This window comes from Coturnix japonica, chromosome 3 (assembly GCF_054131305.1).
Source record: "Coturnix japonica strain WE chromosome 3, WE-NBRP24, whole genome shotgun sequence".
Taxonomy (NCBI): domain Eukaryota; kingdom Metazoa; phylum Chordata; class Aves; order Galliformes; family Phasianidae; genus Coturnix; species Coturnix japonica.
Window position 1 is genome coordinate 7,316,455 of NC_140665.1, and position 26,204 is coordinate 7,342,658.

Here is a 26,204-nt window from a genome sequence, read left to right on the forward strand (position 1 = left end):
ATTAAAGGTACTAACATGGCAGTTGATCTCCTGTGTTTGAAACTAGCGTTCTGGGTCCCCTTACCAAAACACAATCCATTTTCATCTGCAAGTCCAAAACGGATCCACACCTGGACCAACAGCAAACCACCTGAGATCCTCTGGCTATCTACACTGCAAGGCATAACACTTTATCCCTGGTATCAGCATTTTTCCTTCGACCCTTATTTTTCTCATACACTGAAAACGAGTCAGAGTTCAATTTGGTGATGATAACTTTGCTGCTCTGCAGAACTTCAGATTACTGCTGTCCACTCTGCAAATATGATCTAAAAACCTCTCACATCTAAACACGAAGCCCTGCATTTGGCCTTAACTCAGACTCGGCGCTCTCTCTCTCTCTGTGCCCCTATCAATCCACAGGCTGCTTTTCCAAACTGCTCTTCCTGGCTGTCCAATTCAGCTGGCTCAGTTTTGCAATAGAATTCCTGACCAAACAAACATCATCAGATGCAGAAGTAATTACTCAGGTCTAACAGCCATGTTTTGTGTCCAGTTCTTCGTTATCTCAAAATATTCTGAGCGCTATTTAGAACATCGTTCATACAAATTATACTCTTAAGAAAATAGGAAAGTGAACTGAAACCACTATTGCCTTCAGCAATACCGAATTTGCAACACCATCACATCCCAGTTGCCAGCACTACCCAGCCAACACGCAGAGAGCAAGAGGAAAAGGTCCGCCAAGGAAGAGGCTTAATGCAAAGAAACATTCCAAGTGGGAGGGAACCAGGTAGCAATTGAGCAGACTGCAACATTTTATTTTAAATGTAGCTAGCTAGGAATAACTACATTTCCTCTATATAAAAAGCAACCCAAAAGGCAAAAAGGAGAGAGGTTTCGAGGACAGTCGCGCTCTCGGCATGCAACATCTTTGCAAATTAAAGAACATGCACGACATTTCTCATAGCAGTGATGATAACCGCGGTCAGAGAACAACGCCAACATCCTCTGGATCAGAAGGTCTGATCTCAGGACTGCTCAGCCAGCACAAACTCCGTTGGGATTCGACACGAGGTCTGCTTAAAAACCCAACGCCATCCGACTGGCGAGCGGTGTGAAACCAGGCTTCGTCACTTGTGTCCTTCAGACACCCTCTCTGCTGTTCCTCCAAGCCTAAGCCAGCTGGCAGCACGTCAACACCACAGTCATTACCAGACGTATAACTGTACCCTTTTTAATTCTTTTGTTAAAAATGTTGTAAAGACACAATGAATACAAGTACTGCAGTTACATCCATACAAAAAAAGCAATACAAATTAAGCGGCTGGATACAAAAATACATTGAAATACATGAACACCACAATGTAACTTATAGCACTAATCGGAATTGTTGTATGTGTGAAAAAAAAAAAAAAAGAAATTAAATAAAAACCTTTTTTGTATTAGACAACTTAGGTATTCTCCACTTTTAACAGTAACTTTCTTCTAGTTATGTACTTCACAATTTCTTCTATATACAGCATAGAATAAAATACTTTCAAAAGATATGACATTTTTACTCCTCAATATGTGATATAGGTCTCTTTTACACTAAGAATATTGACTGCGTGAATAAAAACCAATGTCCTACGTTGACTGATCGGAAAAGGAGGATCACCGTGTTCCTTTTAGATCATTTCCATGTACTTAAGTTAGTCGGTTTGGCTTGATGCATCAGACAATCCTTGTCAAACAGTGTCTCTCACAGTAATGTACATAATATTGCTTGTATCTATACAATCATACAAATGTGGCAATCATATCTAAATGCTGTTTATGAAAGAGACGGCTCACACATATACAGGTCTTCGGACTTTCTTAATGACTTATTTACAATGAAAGTGCTTTCATCAGCTCTTAACACGATCCATGTTGGTTGGTTGGTTGTTTTTCCTACGCATCAATTATTAGTCTCCCTGAAATTGGAAAAGTATTCTATAGAAAATACCACAGCTTTGCAAACACTATAGCGTACTGTATAACTGCGTGTGGTTCTGAGATTAGCAGCTGAAAAGTGTTGATAATTATAATTTAAAAATAAATAAAGCAAAGAGGTAAACCAGTTACAAAAACAGCAGAAAACTGCAATATTCACAACAGTAAAAAGACTTAAAATCAACTGCTAACAAAATGGTGAAGCGGTCGGATCGAAAGTCTTGAAAACATCTTTTAAAGACTTGTCATCTGACTCCCCGTTCGGATCGTTGTCCTGTGTCTGATTTACCTGTCCAGGCTGTCTCACCTGCCTCGGATCACTGTATTGTGGTCTGATTAACCCCGATAAAGCTTGGATAGGAAGATTATGCACTGCGGGCGCAGCGCTGGAGTGTTTAGCCTGAGATTTACTGTTGCTGTTTGCTTTATCTGAAGTAGCTTCTGCTGATCCTTCAGGATTTTTTTCTACGTTGGAGGCAGGCTTGGGCAGCGATGTGTCTTCCGAGAGGCTGGGGTCATTCTTAGCAGAATTCTTCAAGATACTTTTTTTCTGGTTCTCTCCGTTCTCCCCGGAACTGGCTGGAGCCGCGTCCGACGACGAGCTGTGATCTCGGGGATCATACAAACTAATACCACTCAGTAAGGAGCCCGAAGTCCCCAGCCTGACACCGCTCGCCGACAGCTTGGGCGCGTATGGAGGCAGAGCATCTGGGTCAGCTTTAGCAGTGGCAGCTTCTGAGGGCTGTGATGAACTGGCAGCAGATCTGGCAAGGCGAGGGTCAAACTTTGAAGGGTGCGACTCCTTTGTGACCCCGTGATACGTATCTGTGTTAGACAGTCTGTGGAGCCTGGGGTCAACGTTTTTTTGTAATCGAGGATCTCCTAACTTGCTGGAGCTACTGGCGTGAGAATCTGCAGGCTGATCCAAGTAGCCACTCCTGCCCACTAAGTTGTTTTTTGCTTTTGCAGCTAGTCTTGGGTCAGCCGGCATTACATTTGGATGGGGATCGTTTTTCAGATTCCTCAGTTTATTAAGTCTCTGGTCAGCTATAAGTGGAGGAAGAGGTAAATTAATTGAAGAGACGGGGTCAGGCTTAGGCAAAGGTATTGGGAGCAAGTCTTCGGGTGCCCATACAATATGCTTAGCAAAGTTTGGTTTCATCAAGGTAACGTCCATTTTAATGTGGCTGAACTGCCTAAGCTGAGATCGGGGATCCCTTAATGTTACACCAGGCAAAGGTTCCAACGGAATCAGAAAAGCTCGTTCCCTCAGTTCTCTTTCTGAATCCTCTTCATCATCATCCATCCCTTTCTGCTTGACTTTTACACCAGTGTGAGGGTGGTGTAAATCTAACTTTGCTCCCACAAGAGACGAGCTGGCGTGACCACTGTCGCTGACTTTATGCATCCTGGGATCTCTCAGCCTGGGGTCCAAGGCTGCAGATTCCGAAGGCTTTCTGGGGTTTGATCTTGGGGAGGCCCTAAGCCTTGGGTCAGCAGCCTGAGGCCCTGCACCTTTATCTTTTGCCAGCCTGGGATCAGTAGGAATACCAAGCATGTGCTGCTCTGTGGAATGCTGTTGCTGATTCCTAAAGTTTTCACTCTGTTTCTTCAGTGTTTTCAGTATTGATTTAACACTGTTCCCCTCCTCCTCTTCACTGCTGGAGTACCAGTTGACATTGTCATCTGAGAAAAAAAACAAGATTTCAGAAACAAATGGTCACTAGGGAATAAAACAACATGTTTACTCATATGAAGAAATAACTTCTCAGTGAAAAGGAATGGAGTAATAACATCCAGTATCAGATCCTCATTCACTGTATAAAATCAACTGCAACATGACACAAATTAATTTAAATAAAGAACTGAAGTAACAAAAAAAGATCAAGTTAGCTCAGATACTCCCAAATTCTGCTGCATTCTCTCTACATTTCTCTCTCTGCATTAATCTGGGTAAATTACTGTTGTGGTTTAACCCAGCAGGTAGCTTAGGCACCACACAGTACTTCGCTTATTCCTTCCCCTATCTAAACTCCTTCCACATGATCCCATACATTAAGGAACATCCCTTTGTCCAGTTTAAGTCAGCTGTCCTATTTCTGTCCCCTCACAGCTCCTTGAGCCCTTTGCTGCAAATGGCCTTGGCTCTGTGCAGAACTGCTCAGCGGCAGCTACAAACATTGGTGTGTTATCACCATTGTTTTTCTCCTACAACCAGGACATAGCATCATACTGGACACAATGAAGAAAATAATTCCATCCCATCTGAAACTAGGACAAGAACCTACCTCCAAACAACTATTTCTAACAGTACTAATAAGAAAGCAACACTTAAAATCTTAGTCTTGATGAAAATGACCTCCACTGTGGTATGGGTGAAAAATAGAATAGTGCCTTACAGTCATCTTAACAACAGACACACTACAAATGTGCAATTTGCTGCTTCATTACAGTTCAAATTAGAAGGTTCTGGGGAGTAATCAAGATTTAGAATGGGGAGAAATAAGAATATTTAAAGGCTAAACTCTCAACCATCTTCTCCAATTTACTGGAGAGTAATACAGCTTAACAACACAGCCGCATGCTCTAATATGTAACCTAAACTTGCATACTCACAGAAGGAGATGAGTGGTCTATTCTGGCTCAGCAAAAAGAGAAATGAAGATGAAACCCACCAACATCACCACTTCCTAATGCACAGTAATGCATTACTTAATGCACAACCTAATGCACAGTTTGATCAGCGCTAGCTGCATCACACAAATGGTCACTGCCAGGGAGTGACAAGACACAAGCACAAGAAGGCATCTAGCAGGACCATTTTCCTGTTACACTGCTCTCTGAAAGTCCTCTAAACAGAAGGTCCAGTTACTGAGAAGCATTCATTTCAGAACTGATCTAGAACCAGTTCAGAATCCAGTCTAGAACAAGCTGGAAAAAAAAAACAAGTACCTTGTTTGACCTGAGTACTGACTTGTTACTTGTGCACTCACAATAACAAATGGTAACATGATGAAAACCCAAATAAACAGATTTATTCAAGAATAACATATGATCAACAAATAAGTTTTGAACATGAAGGAAATTAACAATACCTTCTTCTTTGCTCATTGCCCTTTGACCCTGGCTGCTGACAGAGTCTCCATCTCTCTGATGCTTCTGACTAAGCCTTACATACAGGGCTTTCTGCATTGCTGGAAGAAAGTCTGGTACATTAATGGCTGGTTTATGGCCCATGTGGCCACTCATGCAGTCTGACTCGCTTCCACCTTGATGAGACTCTTGAGCCATGAGGTGTGCCTGGTGATCTGTAAATTCTCCATGCCACGTTCCATCTGCAGTACAAAAAAAACCCAAAGCAGTCAGCAGCTACCCTGCACAGGCTTTTACAGCAGAGCAGTTAAAACACAACAAAGCAAAATCAATGGGACGTATTACATGACTGGAAAACATCAGCTGAAAACATATATATATATAGTGAAGACTTTAAGGGAGGTGTGGCTCTCTACAATTCTTTCTGCTGCTCAGCAGTGAAGCCATGCTGACTCAATGCTATAGTGCTACAAACCACCACATCAAGGAACAACAATTCTTAAATGTTCTTACCACCAGAGTTATTAGCTGGCTGGAAGTTATGTACAGCTTGATGAGAATAGTAATTGTCATAGAAATCAGCTGGGTTCTGAATAGGCTCATAATTCATATTTGGCTGTCGTTCACCAGGCATCTGCTGGTACTGTGGCCCCGGAGGACAATGATTATCTCTTGGCATATTCACCATATGTCCTTGAACTCCAGGGGCATTGTAAGATCCACCGAGACCTGGTGGTGTCATAGGCGGACCGCCCTGCTGTCCTTGCATAGGCATGCCGCTCTGGTTCTGCGGTCCTAGAAAGCCTGGTGGAACACCCTGCATAGGAGGACTCTGCGGCATTCCTTGAGGCCCTCCACACGGATGATGTCCAGGAGAACCTGGATGCATTGGTGGTCCATTATGTCCTTGTGGCATGCCAGGTCCTGGCCCTGGGCTTGAGCCTGGGTTATACATATGCTGAGAATGCGGGTCATTTCCCTGAAATGGTGGTCTAGGTGGTGATGAGCTGTTATAGAAGGTTGGTGGCCTGTAAGCAAAAGAAGAACTTAATGAATCAAATTCTGCACCTATAATGGTCAACAGTCTACTAGCTATCTCCTCTCCCTCTTCGCTCTTACAAGTGTCTGTACATACTTGCTGGATCTCAGTAAATCTTTGGTCAAGAGCTAACCATAAAAAGCTTTTAGGAGGAGAATGAACAGGGAGACTGAACTTTGCTCAGCTTGCAAACTGAGACAGACAAGGCAGGCACAGAGTCAAAACAAGAGCCAAAGGAGTAGCTTTCTAACAGGTCAAAGCTCAGTAAGTAATCCTTTCAAGAAGAGCATTAAGTAAATAACTGATAGCCTGCGTCTGACAGATAATTAACTTAGCAATGTACTCACAAGTATACACTTCTAAGGGAAAAAAAGAATATGTCATGAATTTATGTAGCCACATCCTAAGGAGAATTCTACAGAAAATGCAAAAACCTACTTCTTTCCAATTTTATGTGCTAAATCCACGGTGGGCTTCACAACAATTTCAAAGAGAGATGGAATTTTCTTATAATCTCCCGAAGGATCTTGATAATTCTCTATATCGGACTCAGAAAACGGATATTGCTCAGCTGGGGTGGGCAGAAGTCCAACACCCGGCGGTGGTTTAGGGAGAGGAACTATGCCACGCTTTCTGAGTTCCTCCAGTTCCTTCTCATCTTCATTTTGCGGTTCCTCCTCATTATTCAAAACCTAGAATTAAGTAATAAGGCAAATAGTTTATAGTCACCAGGGAACAACTGTACAGAAGTCCATTTCTATCACAGAATCACTTTAAATGACGTAAATTTTAGAATGCATAATGCCTTTTAGTGTTAAGTTTGCAGCATTTTTCTGATAAGACCCAGCATACAGTAATTGTTTTTGTATAGCATCACATTTCCCCAGAACCCCATGAAAATTTTCAGGAGTATCCCCCCATTCTTTTTAGGAACAAAGTTCGTGATTACAGACTACAAACTGCTCACCTTATCCAGCAGCTCTTTTGTTTCTGCAGTCAGGGGAGCGTGAGAAAATTTGCACTTATCTCCTTGATAACATTTTGCTCCTGTATGGTAAAACTTGCACGGGAATTCATGTAAGCAATATATTAAGGATTCTTAACAAAAGCTAATGATCAGTTTGCACCATGACACATGTATGAAACTCAGCTGTCAGTCATCCTTCAGCTCTTCAGGAATACTTCATCTTTCCAAAATACTATCTTAATAATCTTGAAAGCTAACAACCAACTTACCTTTTAGATTCATTCATCATTCTACTAATTATTATCTTACTGTCACCTTAGCATTGTTTTTGACTTGACTATGATAAAAAATAAAGCTGAAACACAGCATGGATTTAAAAATACACAGCTATAAAGGTATATAAAATATATGGATAAACACATTGTACTTTTACCTCCAATTTGAGCAGAAAACTTATTTTCCTCTAGTGCATCTACATAGAAACTGGTATGGACTCGTAGGAAGAGAAACAGCCACCCTCTACAATCATTTATGTGAATGAGGAGTAAATATGAACAGTTGGTTGAATTCAAGTACTTTTTTTTTAAAGGATATTGTGCAAATAAATGCAGTTCTCTCCTTTGGTGCAATAACCCTGTATGTAAAACTTGCAGATTTCCTTTTTCTTTTCTATCTCTGCATCATGATCAAATTTACACTGCTCTCCCTATAAATAAGAAGAGAAACATGTTATCAGTCCAAAATACTGAGTGGTTCCATTTCACATCTCAAGGAAAGCATTCTCCTTCACTGAATTTAAGCTTTTTATAATTGCTAACACAGGATTGTATTGTAAGCATACCCCTAAAAAAAAAAAAAAAAACACCAACAGGGGGAAGTGGGACACAGAGAAACAACTGCTGAATCTGGGTTCTAAAGAATACATACGATGGTCACAGGAAAAAAAAGCTGCTCTAACTATACCAGTTGTCTTCTCTGTTCCCACCCAGCAATTAGCTAAAAGACATTTAAACCAACGCCTTATCAAAGTTACTTCACATATAAGCAACAGTGCGCTTAATCAGTAAACCTGACTCTAACAACACACGAGATAACTGTGAAGTCCAATAAGCAAAGTATTTGACTCTTCCATGTAGGACATCAAGCTGCCAACCCTGGCACATTGTACATTAGGGTTAAGCTGATAGAGAGGGTTGTGGCTTGGTTTGTTTTTTTTTTTGCAGATTCTTTGCAATCACTTTCAAAACAAACACACTAAGAGTTCTTTCAACTACTCATCTTATAACTGAAGGTGGCAGCAAATACTCATCTCACTGAGTACAACGTACTAAAAATACATAAAGCCAGCAGAAGACGTGTTTATTTCATTTGCCCCCCTTGTCTGGGAAGAAAAGCATGCTAAATTTCATCCTTAATTTCATAATGCAAAAAACAAAAAGCAACAGAAAATGTTCTATCATGAAATACACAGAGAAACTAGATATAAATGGCGCACTCACTTATTTGAGAAGCATGGAGTGTGATTTGTAACTGACTGAACTATTCTGACAGCACAGGATTCAACTTCACAGCAGCTCAAGCTTCAAAATGAAGCAATAGCAAAGTTCTAATGCAATAACAGACTGTCCCGCTAGGGATTTTGCTTGACAGCTGACTGCTCTGAATAGGATTCTCTTGAAGCTTCCTGTTGCCTTCCACTTGCTGGCTGAAGGAAGATGACTTCAATTCTTTGGTAAGGGAACTATTACTACAGCCTCATTCTTTACAGACAGAAATAATTCAGCATAATTAATTTCTTCAGTGATGTGAAATTACTGGTAGCAAAAAAACAGAAATAATCTAATACGTTCAGAAATCATTGACTATCTACAGGTTCCATGATTTGTTATATATTTACATAGGATACACTGTCAGACTAAGTTTGTAATACTATCAAAGATATTTTTGCTGCATATTTTAGCAAGCAATCACTCATTAGAATCAGTCATAACCTTAAGCGTTTAACAGAGGGGATATTTTTTCACAAGCACTTCTGTTAGCATTTATCTATAAATACATAAAACAAAGGAAGTCAAAACACAGTTTCAACCTACGTGTTTTCCTTGCATCAGCTGAAGCAAACAAAGAACAACACATCTCCTCCCCTCCCTTGCAGCAAAGAAGTAAGCCAACAAGACACAGTGCATATTTACCTTAATACATCTCCCTTCAAGGAAATATTTACAGATTTGTTTGCCTTTGTGTTCCACTGTGTGCTGATTTATGAATTCCTGGCTCATGTTAACCCATTTCTTCACTGGTTTGCCATCCTGTAAGAAAAATAAACATTCTGCTGATGTTTACTTATTTAGTGAAGCTGCAAAAAACGTTAAGAGCAAATTTGGTGCAGCAGTTATCCTAAAATGTGTCTACACCAGGATTAAGTTCTTAATACTATATTAAAAAGCAGGGCTGACTCATGGCTACCAACCAAGTCAAGCATCCCCTGATTCAGGGTGCCTCTGCACAAAGGCTTTGGGAACCACTTCTGTGACCTGTCACCACCTCTAAACCCTTATGTCAAATAAGTAACTCTCAAGTCGCACAGCAGCCCAAATGCAACGTTTCCCATTTTTCCCTCAAACCATGCAGTGTTTGCTGCTTGCTGGCACAGCACACCAGGAGTCAGCCTTTAATCTTCATCAGTCCATTTGGTAAGTACATTGATTAATAGCTGGCATTTCCATCCTACAGACAGATATGAGAAAGATGACACCCTGTTCCAGCATTGTGTGCCCTGGCCTGAACCACCACTCAGTTTCTACCTTCCTCTACCCTTCTGGATCCAAACTGCATGACTTTTGTGATGGAGTTGTTCCCCCATGTGATGAGTGGGAAGACTTTGGGCACAGAAGTGTTCCTGACAACTCACTTCTGGGAAGAGAGCAAGCAAAGAGGACTGAACAGCAGCTCAGCTGGTGCATGACCTGCTGGCATTCCTCTCTTGTTGCTGAAGAAATCCCAGATCATCAGCCCACTTACCTTCACAGTTCCTTCACAAGTCCATTGTTATCAAATCCTTCTTACCCACATGACCACCACGCATGGTGTTACATTCAAACAAATTTATTTACTGTTTTTACTAGTTTAACAAATGTCTAACCAAATATGAAGTACTGCCTGTACCAGTCAGAAGATGAACAATCAGACCTCAAGTCTACCTCCTTAGCCATAAGACTATATTTAGCCAATCCTTCCCCTCAACTCCCTTATTATCTGACTTTAATGTCTTTTTTGCAACACAAGACAGTCATCTATTGACCTGATCGTGAACAGAAATCAGGCTTTTCCAATGGCAAACTTCCACAAAAACGGGCAGGGATCTGACTGCTGGGTAGGAACTCCTGAAATGGAACTGATGTTTCTCCACTGTAACTGGACTGAAAATGTGAACATCAGTTCGTCTGGCAAATCAGGGAATGTCACAAAACATTAACGCTAAGAATGAATAGCGGATTTTGCGACATTCATAAGCAGACATCCTCAAGTTCGATCAGCTAAGATCTGTTCTTTAATCTGAATGCATTAAACTTGGAGAAATCTCAGCTGTTTATTTCAATCAAAGTTTTGGATCTAATACGTGATTCCCTTCAAGATGAACTCAGATATGACATGAAATCAATGTCCCACATCTTTCTGGGGGCAGTGAAAACCAGTGACCATCTCACACCTCAAAACACTTGAATCAGTGGCCCAAAGAAGGTTGAAACACTCCAACTGAGAGTGCCAGGGATGAGGCTCTCCATCAGAGGCGTCTCATCTATAAGAAAAGCAAGGTGTGCATCTCTCCTTTTCCACAATTAGCTACGGAAAGAAGAGGAATCCTTCATAATCAGATACTGGCAAAAGCTGTGAAGGTTGCCTTTTTTTTTTTGCTGAAAAAGCTGAGGTGAATTGGTAGCAGCAAAACATCACCCTTCAGAAAGTTAATATTTAAGTTGATATGCCATCCATAACCAAAGCTCATAAACCATATTCTTTTTTTTTTTATTGTTACTATTTCCAAGGAAATGATCTATCAGCTCAAGTTATCCACTGTACTTTGTACTTCTAGTATAGGAAAACTCAAATAAAGGGATTTAACTTTTCTGGAGAAGAGAAGAAGCGAAAAAATATGTAGCTATAAATGTACTTCTGTTAAAGCAAGGCATCCAGTCATTAGAAACAACTGCATGAGTAATTTAACTTGAATTCCACGTACCTCATGAAAGCCATCAGACCCTTTATTGCCCCCCCTTCCTCTTCCACGATCCTTACGCTTCAATTTCTTTTGCATTCCACGTCCTCGACCAACACCATAATTGTTACCTCGTTGAGAAATACCTGAAACACAGCAGTAACCTTTTAAAATGTCCTCCAAAAGTACAGTTAACTAGAGACATTAAATATAGACAAATATAAAACTCGATATCTTTTTGCCATCTCAATTCCTAAACGCTATCCTGAATTGTGAGCTGGCAGGTAGAACTACAACAACCAATTATAATTCTGTGCAACTGCCTGCTCTTTGAAGAGCTGTTCGAATCAACAGCAGACTGACAAAGTGCACATACAATTAATCCTGTTCAAAGCAGCTTCTCACAATTGGAAGTGCAGAGATTATTTCAAACAAGCCCAAATACTTGAAACATTTTGTGCCATTTGGGCACTTTCTGAACACAGAACTAATCAGTACTTTCTGAATACAAAACTGATCAGTACAACTGACACCCAGGTGTTCACATATACCTGCAAATATGAAAGAAACCAAAGATCATAACCTAACAGGACAGAACATCTCTGAATAGAATAATATTCAACTGTCTGGAAGTTTCAAGGTGGTAATTTTCCAGCTATCAGCACATCGTGAGTCATAGTCTTAACTAGAAACACTGAGACTGAGTTTCTATCTACCTTCTTATCAATTTAAAACCAAAGAAAACAAGTTCTGTAGACATCTGAGAAAGCAAACTGGAAAGGATGGTAGCATACTTATAGGGCATACTAATAAATTTAGGCACTCATCAAAATTTCTAGGTACCTAAAACAGACGTATGTATTTTTGGCCTAAGTCATATTTCAGAATTCACAGGTCACATCATCTTTTCTTCACCCTTTCATGAACTCCACCAGAAAGTCACTTTACAGCTGCATGACTTCTTAGTCAAGCAGCCACACAATCAAGATCTTGTCTGTTTGTTTTTAAACAGGTTATTTATTGACTATTTACACATTACCCAACGCTTGATCTTTTTCCTCAGTAAAGGCAGAAGTGCACCCATACGATATTATTCCTCCCCAATAAACAGCATGCCACATCCCGATGAGAGACTGCAAGCCCAAAGGAGAGCCACTGCTGGCAGCTCTCCTTACGCTCCTCTCAAAACAAACACTCTGAAATGACACAGCACACAACTGCTACCATCATCAATACTACAGCTAACGATACAAATCATCTTACCTTTCTGGATCCCTTTCATCCCCTGTTTTTTCACTGGTTCTTTCATAAATGGCGGTCCTAAATCACTACTGGACGTCTCTTTAGCTTGCCTGTACTGTTTAAGCTGATCAGCAAAATCTTCATCTTTTTCTTCATCGTTATAATTACCGAAGTTTTCATCGCTGTAATGACTATAGTCATCATACTCCTTGCTTTTTACATTTTTTTTATGTTGCATTTTCTGTGAACTCATGTAATTTCCAGATACGTGTCCATGCTGTATGAAAGGGATCGTATTGTTTAGAACCAGCTCAGTATTTCAAACACCACCCCTCCAAACTGCTCTTACAAAACCAATAGTTTTGATGCTGTTACACTGTCATGCTGTCTACACATCTGCACAAACAAGTATTAATAACAAAGGAAATCAGCTATCCAGTAATAATTAGTACTTTTTGACTCTGAATGCGTGTAGGGAAAAATTTTTTTGGCTTTTCTTTTTTAAAAGGAAATCAACCAACATCACAGCATCAGCATTTACACTTCAGAATGTTTCTCAAAAGGACTGACAAACAATTTCTATGCACACAATCTTTGCATTCTAAGTGGTACTTCTATAAGGAGGTTCTTCTTCACACTTAGTTTGGAGGCTTGTATATGTCAACAAGATTTCTTAATGCTTGTTTTGCTGGAAATTGAGAAGTTACTGGACATTTGTCAAGAAGCAAAGCTGATTAACTGTATAAGACTGCAATGAGCCACTTCTTGGAACTGGGGATACTTCGGTGTACAGAGTAAAACAATTTGAAGAGTATCCATTCAGGGAAAGTCAGCAGGACTGAAACAAAACTCCTGTGTTTACATTAATAACAAAGCTCTCTCTTAGTAACAGCAGGCAGAATTAAATTTTAACTTGTTAAAACCAATATACAAGCGATTTGTTGGAACCACAATTAAAATAAAAGCTTTCCCTTCACAATCTGCATATCCTGATAATCTTGGACACAGATGATACAATCTGTCCTGTCTCCATCAGTCAAGACGAAATATTCCTTACGGCCACTCCCAAGCCAGTACTGTCCCTTCTCCAGTTTCAGCAGACAGCATTTGCAGCTCACTAATAAATCAAGCTTATTTGGACTTTTCTGGAATGGTTTCAGGCTAAAAGGAAAGCATCCTTTCCTCTGAAGTAACGCAGTTCCATCAAGCCTCCAGCTACTCTATCTCACTTGTCAAGAATGGCATTTTATTTCACCCAGTGGTCACAGGAGAACTATTGAGCTGTGCAGACCGAGAAAAGCCAGGACAAATTGAGCTATCAGAAAGCAGCATCAACTCTAGATATTTAAAGGTGACTTTTCAAGAGCCTGTTTCCTCTCAGTACGGCCTAAATCCAGCGTAGCCTTAATTACTTCCCCACAGCAGAAAACTTGCATCAAGTTTGTTTGCACCACCTACATTTAAGTCAGAGATAATGATTGAAATCCACTCAGAGGACATGACAACTACATGTATTAACTGACACTGTGAGATGGGGTGCTGTGATCAAATAGTTAACAAAAATTGCATCATTCACATTGGCATTTTTAAATGTATACCCAAACAAACACACGAGGAATCAGCTTAAAGAAGTATTACCTGACTGAAGGAAGAATCATAATCTCTGTATGAAGAACTGCTACTTTTTTTATGTGATCTTTCTGTACGTTCAATATCAGAGTCATGGCTGTAGTCTGAACTGTCATCACTAGAAGGGGAGTTATGCTGAAAAAAAACAAACAGAAGAAAACAGCTGTCTAAAATGCTGTTATATAATTTATTATGCAACTGGTCTGCTGCATATTAACTTAAAGGGAGCACCAGCCCGGTATACAAAAACATTTTCTTAACTGTCCCAAACTGTCTCTGGGGGAGACCAAAGAAAACACATTCTTTGATGACCCACTCTATTTATGAGATAAATAGATCGGATCCTATGATGCTTTTGCATGGAAACACTGAGGGTTATGCAGTTACTCTGGGTTACATCAGTTTCCCAAGGGTCTGCCTCCGAGCCCTACTTCTTTGCAACATAGTCGAGATGATGCTGGAAGTCTAAAAAAGAAATCTTGGAGAGGGCTAAAAACTTGCATATGACCACAGAACAGATCAGCATCCTCTCATTTCCTGCTGAGAGCATTAGTTCACACCGGGTGCATTTAGTTGTCTAGTTTTGCAGATTCAGAGGGACAAGTAGCTGTATACAAATCAATTGTAATTCTTCTGCCACTCTCCTCAAAACCACACCAAAATACTCCAGCTCTGTGATTTTTAGTCAGTGACAATCAAATTTATTTTTTTTAGGTGAAAAATCTCTTGCATCTACTTTGGAATCAATTAAAATGTACATTATAGGCATTATCTTAATGAAGTTTACTGAAGAATTCACTCACCTAGCATGAAATCTTCCATTTCCATAACTACAGTAATTAACTGAACAAACACAACTGAGCAAGGAAGCTTATTCCTTACTGTTCAGCTACCATCACCCTTACCGATAGCAAACAAGCATCCAGTGAAGATGTGTACCACAAAACAATACTTATACTCAATCTGATTTTGTTCTTCTTTTAAAAAGAAGTCAATGAAACACGAGTTTCTTAACATGCATTTGGTTTAGAAACTTACTTGCTAGCTTTGCCTATCATCTGGAATGTGCTATAGCTCGATTATTCTTTGATTTGTGATCTCCCACCCCATACAAACTATCACTGAAACGTGTGAATATGCACTGCCATGTATCAAAAATCTATTTAAACCAATTCTTCCAGACTGAAATGCATCATTAAGAAAAGACACTCAAAAAATGCCAAGTCCAAAAACTGTCTAAAATAGCAATACTGTTTTCAGATGACTTCTCTATTGCCTTGGAATCTTGTCTAAACCTGTAAAGGTTGCTACTAAAATAAGCCCTTCCATTATGTGGTTTGCAGTTCCTAACCTTATGCTTATCCCGTCTTCTCCTTTTTGACTTTTTCTTTTCTTTCTCTTTTTTGCGTTTCTTCCGTGATTTTCGATGTCCTTTCTCATTTTTCTGTTTATCATCTTTTGAACCATGCTCTTTCACATCTTCATAAGCTGCATCATCTATTTCACCATCCTCAAGCTCTCCATCTTCTCTGTAGGACGAAAAGATCAATACAATAAAATTGCCTCGTTATTACCCAGCTCAACCGTATAACAGCACAGTAAAAAGCAAAGCAGGCAGTATTCCTTTCTACCAGTTGCACTCCCACATGCACACAAGCACACACTACAAACACACGCAACACCCCAAAAACACTCAAGATTTTCTTCTGAAGAAAAATGGAATTAAGTCATTAAATGTCCTTTAACAGTGTCCAATTAAAGCTCTGTGGAAATCATACATTCAGGAGTAGCGGTAACACAGACCGACAGGAACTGCAGGGAAAAGAATGCACTGTAATACAAATGCATCTCCTTCAACACACCAACCAGTTCCTGCAACTAATATCTGTGTCTGTAGCATCTCGGTATAACAGCCAACATCCTGAGCAGTTCCAAAAGGGAGAACTACAGTCATGGTTATGTTGATTCTTTAAAAGAAATTACTAGTAGCAGGGGAGAAAATCTATGCTTACTGAGTCTTCACATTTTACATTCTGACCCAAATAACAACCCTGAAAATATTTCACCTGGGATAGAAATCTATCCAACACAACACAAACCAATGTCTTTCCAACCCCTTACATACTGCTGATGCAATCTCGATTTCTATTAATTGGCACTTGCTACTTCTAGCTGTGAAAGAATACACTACTTTCTAACTTCAATAACTGGGCTTTATGTAACAATCATTACTTTCTACTGCTTCTGGAATTCAGAACCTTATAGGAACTCAATCCTGAATTCTACACAGGTTGTCACAAAACACCACTGGTGCCCCAGTGCTGAACACCATCACCCCATCACTGCAGTAGATTTAGCAGAAGCTCAAGAAATGCTGTCAGCTGGAGAAAGGGGAGAAGCCCACAGACAGCAGAAAACCATAGACAAGAACACAATAGGAAACTGAGGTTTTCTTTAGAAACCTCTATAACTGTTACAAGTCAGAATCCTCATTTACTAGTAAACAAAAATCATACAACTTGATCCACCTGGTGGAGAGCATGTTAAAACAGCCCTGTCGGTGCTGTATAGTACAGGACTGCAGCTACACGCTAATGAAGGTTGGAAGTTTGTGCATAGTCAATGACTGCTGAGTTCCTTGCAGGATATATTCTGATGTCTGTGGGAATGCAGGAGTGGGAGACAAGGAAGACAAGTCCAGAAGTCATAACAAATTGTGATCTGTGCCTCTGTGTATTTCAAACAACGGAGAAACTGGGCATCAGAGGCCTTCAAAGCCTTTTCTACACATGGAATAATGAGGATCTTTGATCTGCTCAGATCTACACTATGAAACAGCTGAGAACAATTACACCATTAGAACTGCACAGACACTGGGTTTTTTTTAACGTACAATTGTTTAAGCAGAAAACTGTTTGACATCCATGTCCAAAGTCTGGGAAAACTGCTGGTATTTGAACAGAAACAATTTGGTAACAAAAAACCCTCAAAGCTGCTGATATTCTTCTTTTTTTTTCCTGCCAGAGAAGTGACGAACAGCTACAAGAAGCTCAGGACAGAATGCAAAGCTCAGGAAAGCTATGATTTATCAAGCCCTGTGACTTTCACATATTTAGAGATGATCTGTCTTTCTGATATACAGGGACCTAAAGCCACTATAGGAATACTGCTGTCATTGCCAAGAGGTGACATTTTTATATGCCTGTGCCTTGCTGCTGAAAAAGGAAAAGGCAGGTGGTAGGTCTTGATCCCACTTGCAACAGGGCTAGATGAAAAAAGGTAAAATGATTTGGTATGTGCAATGTCACAATGGGATGGAAAGGACCACAATAACAGCGAGGTAGAAAAACTAGAGGTTTCTCTAGTCTTTGGCTAGAGAAAATAAGAATGAGCCCAAATGCAGCAGTTGTGGAGGCAGAAACGAAGGAAAAGAGCTGCTCACCCTTGGAAGGACTCAGGCAGGAAGGGATGTCCAGCCTCTAAATGAGGTCTGGGAAGGGGTGGATCCCCTGGGTTGGCCCTGCTTTCCCACCAAGTGCTCAATCACTGGTTCAGGCTGTGGCTTAGCATTTCCACTACAGCATGCAAACCAAAAGATACCTGAACTAAACCCACTCTGCATGCAGTCTGCAGCTTGGGATAACTGCTTAACAGGACTTATGATCCACCACATCTAATGCTCCCTTGCTCCAGAATGATCCTGAGGGACCCTGATTTAAACAAGCCACTTCCATTCAACAATTGTTCCTGGTGTAAAAGAAAACAGCAGAAGTGAAACGAACCTGGGACCCAGAGATAATCCTTGTAACCTTCCAACACTGTACTGTAAGGATAACTTTGTATCTATTATGTGAGAACAAAATAAACTGCCTTGAGACTCTAACAGGTTTAGAAGAGTGGGAAGGCACCTCTGAATTTTTAAGGCTATTCATCTCTGTAATAACAGGTTTTCAGCTTTGTGAACGAAGTGCTTAATTTCTGTCCAGAGCTCTGTCAGTTGTTTTGTTTGCTTTGGGTTTGGATTGATTATTTTCACTATTTGTTAGTGAGTGGAGCCAGAGTGTATTTCCTCCTCTGAGGAAAAATATCCACCTCTCACTTGCCTCCTGGATCATAATAAAGCAATACAAACTGAACACATTAAAATTAGCAGACCATACTTAAATGATAGAAAAGGGAACCAGAACACAATATAGTTTATTCCAGTTAGAGCAGTTTACAGTCTTGGACTGCTGAAGCCCTCAAGCACACAATGACTCTTAAATGAGTGCCCAGGGCGCTAACAGGTATTAGGGCAGTGGTAATAATTAGGGTAGATTGAATCACCATGCAATTTGTCCACCTCAGTGTCCTGAGCTCACAAAGAAGCAAGCCACAGTTCTGACCTCATGTAAGAAGAATAAAGGCACATGCCAGGGAGGAGAAAAGGGGAAAAGACAGGCATGGATGCTGTGTTTAGTCCTGCTGCATCTCCTGAACCTGCTAGAACCCAACACTAATAAAAACCACGGTGCACAAACCCCACATAGGATTGTGGATCACCAACTAAGAGTTGATTCTTCTGGAGAAGACTCCAGAAGGGACTGAAGAGATGCACAGAAAGCAAAGCTGACTCCGCCAAGGACATCTACCCAATTAAAGTCATTCAGTAAAATACACACTGTAAATGCTCTATGGGAAATAGGCATTTGCCAGTTACCAGTTCCTGTGGGAGCTGCTGTCGAGTTATTTATTGTTCTGGGATATGTGCAGGTCTCAAGTAACTTTCCAGGTAGAACCTCTGTGCAGAATCTCAGTAACACTATCCTTTGGATTGCATTTCAAAGGTACGGTTACCAAAGTTCTCTACTCTCCAAATGATTATTTCCACTAAAAAAAAAACTAGCATTTTCCAAGTGCCAAACTGAAAGGAATGCATAAAGAAAAACATCAGAATCGCTGCTTAAATCTAATTTGAAAACATAATGGTCCAAAATGTACCATTTCTTGGAAATAATTTAATTCAAAGGAAGTCTGAAGGAAGTGACAGGGCAGAAAGTACCTTCAGCTCAGGCCTTTTTTCCACTTAGAAGCGAGGAGTGCTACGCTACTGAGTTAGCACAGAGCCTGCCCCTTTCCAGCTCTAATTCCACAGAGCTGGCTATGAGCAAGCAGCTCTGGGCAGGGCTTTCAAAGCTGCAATCCAGCCTCCTTTCCCACTCTGAGTAATGAAAGTCAACAAACAGCTGTGGTCTGGAAAATACAGAGCAAGCGGCTGATTTTCTAGGAAACGGGTCCTAGTTTCATGCTGCTTCCCCTCTGGCACATCCCTATGGTCACGCTGCTGATGTAACAAGAGATGATAGGAACTACTGTTTTGCAGGGCACAGGGAGGATTCTGAAGTTACACAGTGTCCCAACACACTGATATTATTGCTGGAAGTGTCTGACAAAAACAGCATTTTCTTGATCTATAAAAACAGGAAAGCATCAATTTATTTTCTATAAGGCTCCGGCTACCTTTCAACTATCCTGCAACACAGAAACATCCTTCGCTGAGATCAATTTGTGATGTGTTTCCTACACGACCCACACACCTCAGGAGTCAAAAGATGCTTTGAAGAAACAAACACTGGCCAATTGTTCTTACCTTCTGCCATGTTACCTTCCTGAATACTATACTTGCATTTGTGAAGGCTGAACTTAACCCCACGCATCTGCTGCCACTGTATTTGATACGTGTTCTTCTGCATTTCCAAGGATAACAAAGAATCGGAGCAAAGAAGGAGTCAGAAATCATGGGGAAGGAGCAACAAGAAAGGCACACTTCAGTGGATTCCACACATGCTGCACCAAAGTGAATGTTCCTCAAGGAACCAGGCAGGAGAAAGAACCAACAGTGCTGATGGATCACTTCCTAACCCTCCATTTCCAGATACTTGGAACTCGATGGATACGTGGAATAAAATCAGAAAGCATTTCCACTGCCTCAAATGTATTTTAGTGCATCTCCAAAATGGATTAGAAAGGCACAGAAGCCAAATTATTTGGGCAGGAGAGTCAGTCTGGTAAAACCATTGCTAAACCAATTATACAACATGAGAAGTAACTCACCATTACTCCAATGCTTACAGTTTAATTTCTACCATTCAGACTCAGCTTTCTATCACCTTTCTTGCCCTTAGACCAAGTCACTTTCAAAACCCCATCCTTTATGTTCTGCAAATATGTTATGACTGCAAATATAAACAAGCAGAACCCTGATACATTAAGTAATAAATTAATTTTAAGCAGCTATTAATTTCTGGTGATAACCAAATTTTACAGTCCAAAAATAAAATACAGTAACCTTTATTTCCTCCTAAAATGAGCACAATGTTAAATCTCCACCTCTTTTTCCTGCAATTAAAGACATGTTATCATAAAACATGCAGAATGTCCAAAAACTCAATCTCATATACAAGCATCAAACTAAGACCCCTCCACTTACATGGGCTGATAACAGCCTCACACACCCATCCTGCTGCCATCTGTAATAATGCCATATAATGCAGGAAAGAGAAAACCCAAGTGTTTCTGGCATTGCCCAGAAGCAAAAAGCCCACCCTGGGTATTTCTTTAATTCCTTTATAGGGACACTTTGCTTAGTACCCCTAAACCAGGTTTCTCCTTCAAGCCCTTCATTCCAGCTTCTTATGCACTCCTGCTGCTCCAGCCCACCCTAGTGACTGTACAGCCCTTCATCACTTCTCACAACCACATCACAACAATCACGTGCCTAAAACAGGATGCCAGAGGGCTAAAATTGACCGACTCCTTGCAATCCACTACACTGCAGCTTTTATGAATGAATACGAACTACAAAAAGTAGATGTTCTTGCAGTTTAATGAGCACTGGCCTTTCCCACAGCGTTTCACAGGTTGCTTAGGGCAGAGCTTTCAGCTGTCCTTTAGTTTTGACCGCTCTGCAAATGCACAGTGATATTAACCTACAGCCTGGCAGTGAGAAGTTATAGGGCAGAGTGCTTGGCTTTCAAGCCCCGCCTTCTGCTTTTTAAGCTTGCTCTAGCAGATACTGTGCTCCCATATAAAGGAGAAGGAAGCCAGAAAGGCAGGGATAAGACGTGCCAAAACCCAGCTTCCTGCAGCAGAGGCCAACAAGCAGCCTACAAGGCCTGCTTTCTCACCCTGCCACCTACCCACCTCTGCTAACAGGGGCTGGGCACTGCATTAAGTTACAGACATTTGCACACACCACCTCCTCTGCCCCAACAGGATGAGAAGTAACAGCCACACCAGTCAGATGCACTTCTGCCACTCCTGCAAGGTTTGCCGGATGGTAACTAAGCTTCTTTTACCCATAGGGCACATCAGGGAGCGATTCTCTCTTCATTTCCTATTTTCTTAATGTCAAAACGAGTTTTGAAATCACGCTCATAGACAATAAATCAGGACAAGGCTGCCTGCTGGGATCACAAAGCTCATGAATGCATTCTTTGGTGATTAACTATTACAACAACAAAAAGCCTCTCTACAGACAGCTGTAAGTAAATATTTTCAAGTCAAAAAGCGCACGTACAGACAGAGGGCATCAAAGCATGGGCAGAATAAAAGACACATTGAAATCACTTACTTTAACACTAAAGATGGTTATGGCAAGGGAGGCTGGGAGAGCGGCAGGGCTGGGCAGCATAAGCAAGGATTATAGGGAGATCTTGAGCCCTCCAGCTCAATAAAGGCTTCCTTGATCTGTGCTGTTGCAGCACAGAGCTGGTGAGCCACAGGGATCAAGGCAAGATGCAGGCAGAGCAGCATGCAAAATATTGCTGGCTAAGCACTAACTGAGAAAACGTCTAACTGAGGCGTATAATACGGATTTCAATCTACTGTTACCCAGCCTGTTTACAACCAGCCACTTGCGCTTTTCCCTTTGCTTCCCACTGACTGTCATTTCCCAGAACAGCTCTCCATTACAGGGAACCAGACAAACCTGTTGTATCAGCAGTTTTAAATGGTGTTTGACAAAGACAAGAGCGGAAAACTGCTCCGCTTTCTTCCTAGGAGAGAGTTGGAAGAAGAAACCAGGAGAAAATAATATAGAGAATAGGCAGAGCACCACATGGGCTGATTAAAAGGGGCCTTACAGTGGCAGTGCAATTCCCAAGAGCACACTGAGCGCAGAAGCATCACGTGCACTGCTATGAGTTGTCTCAGTGCTCAGACCCAGCATCGGGGTCACTGCTATTTTTCCTGCACTTCATGGAGATTAAATGACAGTAAAGCAGAGATGGCCAACAGAAAGAAGCAGGTACCAACCTGATGGTTTAAGTATTAAAAACAAGAATACAAAAAAAAACATTCAAACTCAGAGAAAAGTTGAATTCCTTCTTGTCCTCTAAGCATGACCTACAGAAGAAGTGACCATATGGGATATACTTAAAAAGAGACACTCGTTTTCTGAGTATATGGAACAAACATATTAGAGAGCATAAGTTAACTAAAAACATGGAAAGAATGAAGTTTTCCTTATGCATTTAGATGCCCCTTGTATAAACAAGGGAAAAGAGCCTCTGGATTAGAACAGAGCTTCCATCTCAGAACAATCAAGGGCTTTTAGTATTTCCCACTGCTCTAAACACTCACCCGCTTTCTCCTAACTCCGCAGATCAGCTCAATACCAAACTCATAAATGTTTACAGAAATGCCATTCACTTATGCTGCACAAAATTGATCTGTTAATGACCTCGCTAGCTTTCCTATTATGGGCTGGATCTATAGCGAGCAGCTCAGTCTGAGCTACAAGCGCAGCAAAACACCGAACTCAAGGCAGAAGATATTAAAAGCCACACAGATTAGCTTTAAAACACCAAACTAGTCATGGACTGAAAGTCCATGTGAGCTTATAACATGAGCACACTCACAATGTTACTACAGAACGGACCTAAAATACACCTTGCTTTTCAACTCCCAACCCAGGAGACTGGACAAAATCAACTCAGCACTTTAAAAGCATTTTGCTGTGAGCTTCCTGCCCCCCCTCCAGCCAGCCATGGTTCTGCAGCAGGGAAAGCCTGCTTGGCTTTTGTTTGGGCCTTGCAAGTTTAGCAGCTGGTGGGGAAACTCTGCATTTCAGCCAGGCAAGGTATTAAGCTTTCACAGGATTATATTTATGTATCTAATACAGCAAGATTTCTATTTGGGGTGTTTTATAACACACTAAGTGTATGAAGAATCCACTCGACAAATAAGTCAGAGGGGAGCAGAAGTTTTATAAAAGCTAAGAAGGTGTGTTATAAAAGCTACTAGAAGGTGTGTTATATCATTAGTCTTCTGCTCTCCTGAAACCAAAGCGTTATAGAGCAATGCTTATAAATGCTCACGTCCTGGAAGCACATCAGGCTGTTAAGGAGTACTTAGTTATTCTATTTCACAATCTCCCAGCCTAACAACAAGCACAGTGGTGAGAACAGCTGCTAAGAGGAACTCTGCTTATCGCATCACATGAGGAACTAGGAACTAGCAAAACAATGCTTACAGCAAAACAGGGGATGTCTTTGGGGGGGGCTCGGCCTCAATGAGAACTTCAAAACACAAAAGCATCCACATAAGCCACAGCCTTATGAACTCCTGAACCCTCAACAAAACATTCCTGGCTGCAAAGATGTAACAAGTACGTGCTGCATCTTCAGCAATCCCAGTGTGCTGCTGCTTTTGCTTTTTACATACAACTCTTTTAGGAACGCACAGCGAGGAACAAACTACATGACTTCAATATTAAATGTAAGGAGGGGAAAGCAGGAAGGCTGAACCCCTCGCTATGTCACCGGGTGATTTTTGGACAAGTTAGTCAGCTCACACGGCCCTATGTCTCCCAATTTGTAACTTATGACTCTTCCTCCAGTGAGGGAACATTCACTCCAGAGCTTTTTAGGTGTTGTTGGGCCCTTTGAAACAAGGACCGAGCAGGGTTGTGGAGCTGTGTGGGGTGGACAGAACCAACAGGCAGCTGTGACAAAACAGCACGTTAACTCCTGCCCTTGTGCAAACAGATGGATGCCGAAGGACTGGTAGCTGTCGCCCTGCAATGGTATTTTTGGAACTAGTTTGGAAGGCCAGAGCTGCCCTGAGAAAGGGTTTGAATTTCCAGCAGCTGCAGGAGAGAAAGGGAGGGAGGAACAGAGGTCCTTTCAACCAGGAACAGGACTCTGGTTTTCTGCGCATGGGGATTGAGAGGTGGCAAAGATAACGTCAGTCAGAGCATAATCTGCATAAAAAAAGATCCAGTTAAACGTGGAAGGTGTAATCTGGCAAGAAAACGTCGTTAAATATGGATCTGGTGAGAATTTCACACAAACAAAAGCAATGAACAAAAAACCAACTCAAACACCCTTTCCTACCTGACTAGCAGCACCAGAGCGAGGGAGAAAAAAGAACAATGGTGACATTCAACAGACACCCGCTGGAAAGTGCAATTTATGGAAAGAAATGGGAAAAAAAAAAAGAAACAAACCAGCCCCCCAACCTTCCCAGGCAGAACAAATAAATGAAGATGTAAAACGCATGCATTCCATAAAGCAAAACCCTACCGCCAATGCATCAAAGGCACCTCGGATGCGGTGAGCCCCCCCCGGAGCCCCCCACCCAAGGTGACCGCTCCCCGCCAGCGTTAACCCCCTCGGCACATCAACACAGCATCAGCATCATCATCACCATCATCATCATCATCACCACCATCACCCCACTCGTATCACCACCACATGAGAAGCGGAGAGAGAGAAGAATGTTACTCGACCTTTCGTCCCCTGCATGTTGCCTGTCAGAGTCGGGCATGTTTGGGTCAAGAACTGGGTTTGGGGGTTTGGAGAACAGGCTTTCAAAGGCCATGCTGCTGGCCGTGGTGTGGTGAGGAGGAGGGAGGTGGAGGAAGGCAGGACACCGCCGCTGCGGGAGGAGGAGGCGGCGGCGGCGCGCACGGCCGCTCCGGGGGCGGCTCGGTGAGGAGGAGGAGGAGGGCCGGTCCCTCCGTGCGGAGCGATGATGAAGGTTGCACTCACGGTTACTTAGTGGGACACTAACGGGCACTCAGTGCAGGGCGGGCTGCACAGCTGCGCCCGGCCGCCCCGCGCGGGCGGGAGGAAGAGGAGGCGGCGGCGGCGGCGGCTGGAGGAGCAGGCCCGGGGCACAGGAGAACGAGAGGACACACACACGGGGGAAGGGAAGTGCTGGTGGCCGGAGATGGCTGCCCTATTTCTTCCTTACAAACATGGCGCCCGCTCGAGGCACTCTCACAAAATGGCGGCGGCGGCAGCGGCGGCGATAGCGGCGAGGGCGGCGGCGGCGGCAGCGGCGGCAGCGAGCACCGGTGCCGCCCCCAGCTCGCTCAGCGGCCTCGGCCCGCGGGGCGCCGCCGCCACCACTGCGTCTTCCGCGCCCAGTCGGGGCCAGCGATGGCGTCGCCTCGCGCTGCCCGCCGCCGCCGCCCGCGATGCGGCTCCTCCTCCGGCCGCCGCCGCCGGCCCGCCCCCCGCGCCCGCCCATTGGCCGCCGGGGCGGCGCGTCACCGCGTCGAGCGCGAAGCCCATTGGCGGGGCCGAGCCGCTCGTCACGCGGCCGTGACGTGGCGCGAGCGGGCGGGCTCCTGCCCCTCCTGCCTGACAGGGCGGGGGCGGGGCCCCGCCGCGCCAAGTGCGGGCTGTGGCGTCACGTGCGCGCCCCGCCGCCCGCCATGGCGGCCGCCGCCCGTCACGGCGCTTCCGGGCCGCGCGTCTCGCGGCCGACTTCCGCCATCGCGTCCTCTCGCGAGAACTGAGCGGCGCCTCTCGCTGCCCGCGGGCTGTGAGGGAGGCGGGGCTGCGCTGCGCTGGTTATTACAGAGCTGCAGCCGTCTGTGTGCTGTAACGCGGCGCCTCACTCCGCAGAGTCCCGTGTTGCTGCTGCCCCGCATCTCTGAGGCGGTCCTGCTCATTTAAAAAGCGTCCCATGTTTGTAATAAAAGCTGTGGGTGCTCATCCTGACAGAAACACGCCATCTTTGTTACCATTAAAAACAGCACTTTGGGCATTAAAAAGACACAGGCAGTGAGC

At 42.7% G+C, this 26,204-nt stretch overlaps 1 protein-coding gene across 1 annotated transcript; it reads right to left on the bottom strand.

Annotated features, from left to right (window-relative positions):
• Positions 1 to 1,200: 1,200 nt before the first annotated feature.
• On the bottom strand, positions 1,201 to 25,599 carry ZC3H6 (zinc finger CCCH-type containing 6). The gene is made up of 12 exons (XM_085542525.1): positions 24,914 to 25,599; positions 15,494 to 15,671; positions 14,152 to 14,277; positions 12,535 to 12,790; positions 11,296 to 11,417; positions 9,248 to 9,364; positions 7,648 to 7,761; positions 7,056 to 7,163; positions 6,527 to 6,780; positions 5,563 to 6,077; positions 5,052 to 5,291; positions 1,201 to 3,642 (listed from the first exon to the last, which is right to left on the bottom strand). Exons 1-12 carry the CDS (start codon positions 25,003 to 25,005, stop codon positions 2,144 to 2,146), a joined length of 3,621 nt encoding a protein of 1,206 aa, XP_085398651.1. The 5' UTR covers positions 25,006 to 25,599; the 3' UTR covers positions 1,201 to 2,143.
• Between the last annotated feature and the right edge of the window lie 605 nt (positions 25,600 to 26,204).

Coding starts and splice junctions, on each gene's coding strand:
- ZC3H6 (XM_085542525.1), bottom strand. CDS start 25,005: ATGGCCTTTGAAAGCCTGTTCTCCAAACCCCCAAACCCAGTTCTTGAC. Junction 14,278..15,493: donor GAAGACGGGATAAGCATAAG/GTTAGGAACTGC, acceptor GTTTTTTTTCAG/CATAACTCCCCTTCTAGTGA. Junction 11,418..12,534: donor GATGAAAGGGATCCAGAAAG/GTAAGATGATTT, acceptor GCTGTGTTTCAG/GTATTTCTCAACGAGGTAAC.